The 6,667-nt window shown below is 32.3% G+C and overlaps 1 protein-coding gene across 1 annotated transcript; it reads right to left on the bottom strand.

Moving 5' to 3' along the window:
• Positions 1-2,708: 2,708 nt before the first annotated feature.
• On the bottom strand, positions 2,709-6,241 carry LOC107930851 (cyclin-dependent kinase F-1). Its single transcript, XM_016862596.2, has 2 exons — positions 5,641-6,241; positions 2,709-3,924 (listed from the first exon to the last, which is right to left on the bottom strand). The coding sequence occupies exons 1-2, from the start codon at positions 6,124-6,126 to the stop codon at positions 2,983-2,985; spliced, it is 1,428 nt and encodes a 475-aa protein (XP_016718085.1). The 5' UTR covers positions 6,127-6,241; the 3' UTR covers positions 2,709-2,982.
• Between the last annotated feature and the right edge of the window lie 426 nt (positions 6,242-6,667).

The raw sequence follows: 6,667 nt of genomic DNA, 5'->3' as shown, positions 1-6,667 counted from the left end.
TTCAATTTTTCTTTTTTCTTTTTTTTTTAGTGTCTATTGGACGGTTAGATTCGGTTGAGCCTGAAATCTGAAGGTTGATGTTGAAAGATTTGATCGGACGGGTAAAATTCATAGGTGTTTAGTATGGAGTGTTGCTGAACGTTGGATCTGTTTATATTAAACTCTCTGAGGTTTTCCACCAAAGCGGTGTCGTGTGGATTAAAACAACACATATACATATTGGAATATATAAAACAATATAGTTTTTGAATTATTGAAAAGAGTCAAATTAGTCAAATAAGATTATTGTTAATGTAGGGGATCGATACAATTAAGAACGAACAAGTAAAAATAGTGAAAGAATTTAAAAAATTGAACACACATGTTTATTGTGGGAAAATTCCTCCAAAGAGAATAAAAAACACGGGTAAATATAATTTTACTAAGAATATATTTATAGGCTAAATTCGTAGGTCAAATAAATTATACTAATAAATGTTAAATATATTTACCAATAAATATTAAATTATCTAGAAAGAAAATATATTTTTTTTGTATCTTCTATGTCCATTTTACTATTTATAAAATTAATTCTTTTGAAGTTTATGAGTACGTTTGTCAACAATATTATTATTTTTATTTAATTAGCGAGAACATATATTTGAGCATGCATATATGCTTTTTTCTTTCGTTTTAAGGATCTAAAGTTATGAGTAAAAATTACAATTGTTTGAACTGAATCAATCGACTAGTCAGGCTAATTAAACTTGAAACCAATTAGAGTATTAATCTAAAAAAAAGACGTTAGATTAATTAACAAGTGAATCGATACAAATCAATTAAATTAATATTTATTTTTTAATAATTTATTTAATTAAACTGTACGAACAAATCAAACTTACAAATTAATAGTGTGATCAATTAATTTACCACGTCTAAAAACATAGTATAATAAAAAAACAAATTATTGGAGAGGCGAATTTAAAATAAAAAAATATTTCAGATTTTTTAATTCATTATTCAAACTATAAATTTATTTTAAATTTGAGTTGAACCAACAAATTGAATTTTATCAAAATTGGAATAATTTCAAATCAATTATTTTAGATTCGAGGGAGATTGCAAAGTGAGATTGTGACTAAGGAACGGAAATAGCTCTCTTTTTATTTATCTTTTGACACGTGGGCAACATGTTTTAGGGGATAATCTGAACAACACGTGGCCTTATATCACTGGGTAAAAAATATATACGTGAATGGATTAGGATTTGATTGGATTCGAGCTTATGCTAATATATATTCATGTTGACCAATTGACCAGACGTAATTAATTGTTTCAGTGACTCAAGAGTAAGCCTTTTTCAATTTTAGGGTTAATTGTTCTAGACACCTCCAAATTATGATTCAATTTTTAGATTAATCCTAAACTTCAAAATGTTTCAGTTGAATCCTCAAACTAATGCATCTTTCCAATCAGGCCCTTCCGTTTGTGCAACTATCGGTTTTGGCCTTAAACATCAACTTGTATTTCCTTTTTTCTTTTTTTAATATTTATAAATTAATAAATATTTTTAACATTTATAATGTTATAAGAATAAAATCAATAATTAAACTAATCAATTTCTCAATTCTCAATCCAACCAAATCACTTGCTCAACTATAACAATAAAATAAAATAAAATAGAAAACTAGAAAAATCATAGAAAAGGGAAAAAAATAGTAAACACAAAATAACAATAATAGAAGCTTAAACATTCATATTTTATACATTATAACAACAAAATTAAATATTTAAATTATCTCTGATTCAAATGGTTTTTGTACGATTCAATTGATTCAATCAATATTTATCGATTCAACTTTTCTTTAATTTTATGATACTAATTGGACTATCGATATATGATTCAACCAACTAAATAGACCACTATATACATTTAATTTAATGTTAAAGCTAACGACTAAATTAATAAAGAGAAGCTGTTTTAATGATACTTTAATTTAAAGATTCAAGACAAATTTAAAATTTAAACCATACTATACAATTAAGTTTTCATTTTAATATACCATAATTAACTAAATTTAATCTATTTATTATGGAGTCTTATTACATAAAAAAAAAGTTATTATGCAGTTTCCTTTAAAATTGTCTTAAAAGTATTTGGTTAGTATCTATTGCTAATTTTATAGTGGCATATGACAATCTCTTAATATGACACGTGATAAGTATAAATTAAAAAATGTTATTTTTAAATATATAAATTAATTTAAAAAAATATAAATTTTAAACAAGTACCAACTAGGTATTATTGGACAAGTTTAGATGGAAAATTATATGTTAACCCTTAAAAAAATTAAACCTACTAATAAATTAGAACAATATGTGTAACGATATACAACTTTAGGTATCAACTAGGTAATGAGGTAAGTATTTTTGGATAAGTTTAAATGGTAAACTATGTATTAACCCTATAAAAATCCCATTTTAATTGTCACTCTTTCAAGCTATATACTCTTTACAAATTTAAAATTTAATCCTTGTAATTTTATTTTTAAGAATTTGATCCCTTCACTTTTCGGAATCAAATCTAATTGTTAACTTTGTGAATTGATTGGTGTGGCATTTTAAAATAAATAAAAAATACACTTGTTTGGTAGCAATGTAATTAAAAATGTTATAATAAAACTGAATTTAACAAAATGATTTTGACAGTGATAATAATTAGACTAAAATTTTGAAATTTTAAGAAATAAATGGGACTAAATTCCAATTATACAAAGAGTACAGAAATTTATGGTATATTTTAACCTAATCCATTCTTCTGGAGCTTTGCATATACTAATTACATAATCAACTTTCAACATACATAAAACCACCAAGTTCAGACAGGGTTCATAATTTTAATCTCCCTAATTTCAGGTTTAACTTTTTTTAACTATACCCTAAAACAAAACGGAATATTTAATAATTCAAAGCATTCACTATACCTCAAATACAGAACAAGGCTCAAGAGAATTGTATAGAGAAACCACTGCTGGTGGTCTTGACATTAAAAGGTCCGAAATCGTCGAAATCGGAGTCAGATCCCATGCCGTCATAATCGTTCCACCCACCAGGTGAATCCTCATCATGGTCATTCTTTGTGAGAGGTACATGCAGCTCGGAAACAGGAAGTGGAAGAGGTTCTTCATTGAAATACTTGTCATTCAATAGTTCCATTGCAGTAGCTCGATTAGCTGGGTTATAACAAACAAGTCTTTTGACAATAGAGATTTCGTCCGGAGACCTGTTGGGTAAGCAAGCTTCTAAACTGACTGGGTTTTCGATCTTGGCAAAAGAAATGGTTCTGTAATCGGGAAGTTTAGAACAGCTTGGCCAGACTTCTTCGGTTAAGTTCCCTAAAACATTGATGATTCTGCCAAGCTGATCGATGTCAGAAACCCCAGGAAAAAGCGGCTCAAGGGTTAGGAGCTCTGAGAAAATGCAACCCAATGACCACAAATCCACCTCTAGTCCATAGTCTATAGAGCCATAGAGTAGTTCCGGGGCTCTGAACCAGCGAGTACCAACACAAGATGTGAGAGCACCAGTTCTGTCATTCCCACCCTCTTCGGCCTCGTATGAATAAGAACTCTTGAGAGGATCATCGTCAATGTCACTTATCGTACCCGTTGCAAGACAAGATGAGTATCCGTCATTAGTATTTGTTTCCTTGTCAGCTTCATCCATGGCATGTCGTTTTGCTTTAAGCTCAACCAACTGTCTAAGATATTCTTCTCTATTCGTAACTTCCTCTGCTTGGTTATTACATCCTTGATTTGGCAAACTGTGAGCATCAGGGACTGCGACTAGTGGTGGAGGTACGTATTCCTGATATCCTATGTTTTGCTCAACCGGCACTTGTTGGTTATTGTCACCATCAAATCCAGGTTCCATGAGTATCCTTGCCTGAAAAGCAAGCCAAACACATGGACGATAACAAGTAAAACAAATCACACAGGTTCTTTGCAGATTATAATTCACATAGTACTTTGCATTCACGAGAAACACACCATCACATGGGTAAAAGTATCATGAAAACCCCTATACTAGAAGTCAGATTGCATTTTGGCCCCTATACCAAAAAATGAGCAAATTAATCCTTGTTAGATAAAAAAGCAAAATGGTATTTCTATTAAAAATTTCATCCATTTTTACTGTTAAAAGCTGGTCCCTGTGTGTTACCATGAGGTACACATGGCATGCCACATTTCACCATCTGGTTTTTTTGTCAGCCGTGCCAGTTTTTAATAGTAAAAAGAAATGAAATTTTTAAAAGAAAGGAGTAATTTGCTCTTTGATCTATGGTACTTTTACCCCATCACATGCAAGCAAGCATATTACCAAGCCATATTACAAGCAGTAGCCGAGGAGCCACTAGTAAAAGTCAATGGAGACAAATTTTCCACTCATTTAATTCCTTGATTCTATCATTCTTTCGACTGTACCTAGTACGAAACAGATGAGTATGAATGCAGTCCAAAATGCAGACTGGCACTAAATCCTTGAAACTTTTATTACCGAAAACATGTTATATTACTCAAAATAGAATAAACATCAGTACCACGCCTTTACAGCCTGTGCCTACCCTAACTGTTCATTGACATCAAAATGAACTGTCATTTTCTGATAATGCATGGACCAATATGCTGATCTTTCATGAAATTATCAGGGAACCAATGGGACCTCCTAATGAAAATTGTAGCAATTCAAACAAAAAAGCAATAGTCTATTAGAATTTAGCATCAAAACCCTTTAACTAATGCAAATGCCATCGTCCCATCTAAGATTAAAAACATTGCATTTGGATGAAAAAGAACACATAATGAAGTGATTAGAAGAACCCCATCAACCTAAAGCATCCGAATTTTCAAAGTAACTGCACAATGAACCAGATCAAATGACTTGAAGCACCAGCTCTAGTAATCCTAGTAAAATTAGTATTTCATACACTGTTAATTGAGCAGGTTTACAAATTTTTGCTACATGACCATTGATCTAAGTTAACTCGATTTATGTTACTTGGCGATATGGTTAGATTTTTTTAAATTTTTACAGTCATATCCGTATATCCATCTGTATACTTCAACAAAAATGAAGAGTCCATTAGAATTTAACATCAACACCCTTTTAACTAATGCAAATGCCATAGCCTCAGCTGCGATTAAAAACGCAGCATTTGGATGAAAAAAAAAACATAATGCAGTGATTAGAAGAACCCCATCAACCTAAAGCATCAGAATTTCCGAAGTAACTTCACTAGCTTATGAATTAGATCAAATGAAATGAAGCATCAGCTGTCATATAATCCTAGTAAAATAAGTAATTCATTCACTGTAAATTGAGCAGGTTTACAAATATTTTCTACAATTTCATTGATTTAAGTTAACTTGATTTATGGTTAGATTTTTTCTAAATTTTTAGAGTCATATCCCTATATCCATGTGTATACTTCAACACTTAAAAACACTGAGTTTAAACACCTGCAACCTGTGCCATGACATTATTAAAGCAAGCTCTAAAGGCAAAATTTCCAATCTAAATAAACTTAATTCCAGATCACCACATTTCGAGGAAAAAAGGTTCCAAAAAATCGGCTAAGAAAATGCAACAAAAAAGTACTACCTGACCAAAATCGGCTAACTTAAGAACACCGTCATCGGAAACTAACAGATTACCGGGCTTTAAATCCCGATGAACGATCATATTCCGATGACACGCATCGACACCGCACAAAATCTGAAGCATCCACCTTTTAACTTCACCGACTCGGACCCCACCTTCCCTTTTTTTCGCGTCTCGGATGACCGCCGACAAATCGGTCCTCAAGAACTCCAAGACAAGCACGGCGTCCTCGTCTTCCCGCCAAAAATACTCGTGCAGGAGGACGACGTTTGGGCAGTTCCGAAGCATTTGCAAGGCCTCGATTTCGCGGAACGCCGATTGGTAGTCGTGGACTTCCTTGAGGGCGACGATGAGGTCGTCGGAGAGACGACGCGCCCTGTAGACGTCGGAGTAAGCGCCTGATCCCACGCGCTCCAGGATCTGGTACTTGGCGATGATCTCGGGTCGGGTATGGATGCTCCAGCTCTTTGGTAATGGTTGCTCCATTTTTTTTTTTTTTGCTTATTGAATTTTGGTTTGAGGTTCTTTTGAGGTTTCTGACTTTCGAAGAACAAGATTTTGAATGAAAAAAAAAGTGAATAAGAAGAGAGACAAAGACGACGTCGTTTAAAAAGTTGATAATGTAATATATAATTGGTAAGGAGCCTATTACTATGGGCCCAAAATTGAAGCCCAACAGATATAAAATTAGGATAAAACAATATGAAGGTTAAATTATAATTTTGGTTATGGCCTTAGGAGAAAAGTGTATCATCAAATCAAATGAAAAAAATATTGAGTTTGTTGATGGTAAGTTGATTTTTTAGAGAGAAGTTTTTGAAATGTTGTCCTTCAAATTGAAGGTATTGTCTTTATGTTAAGGTTTTATCCTTGATATCTGCGAAGAGTTGTGTATGATTCACAAAGAAGGTACCTTGATTAGTGGAGATAAGAGTTGTGTATGATTCACAAAGAAGGTACCTTGATTAGTGGAGATATGATCTGCAAGACTCAAGAGAGGTGTTAGTATAAGGGTGTACGAATAATA

Source organism: Gossypium hirsutum, chromosome A07, assembly GCF_007990345.1.
Source record: "Gossypium hirsutum isolate 1008001.06 chromosome A07, Gossypium_hirsutum_v2.1, whole genome shotgun sequence".
Taxonomy (NCBI): domain Eukaryota; kingdom Viridiplantae; phylum Streptophyta; class Magnoliopsida; order Malvales; family Malvaceae; genus Gossypium; species Gossypium hirsutum.
Note: the sequence above shows the minus strand (reverse complement) of the source record. Positions and strands in the feature narration are given on the sequence as shown.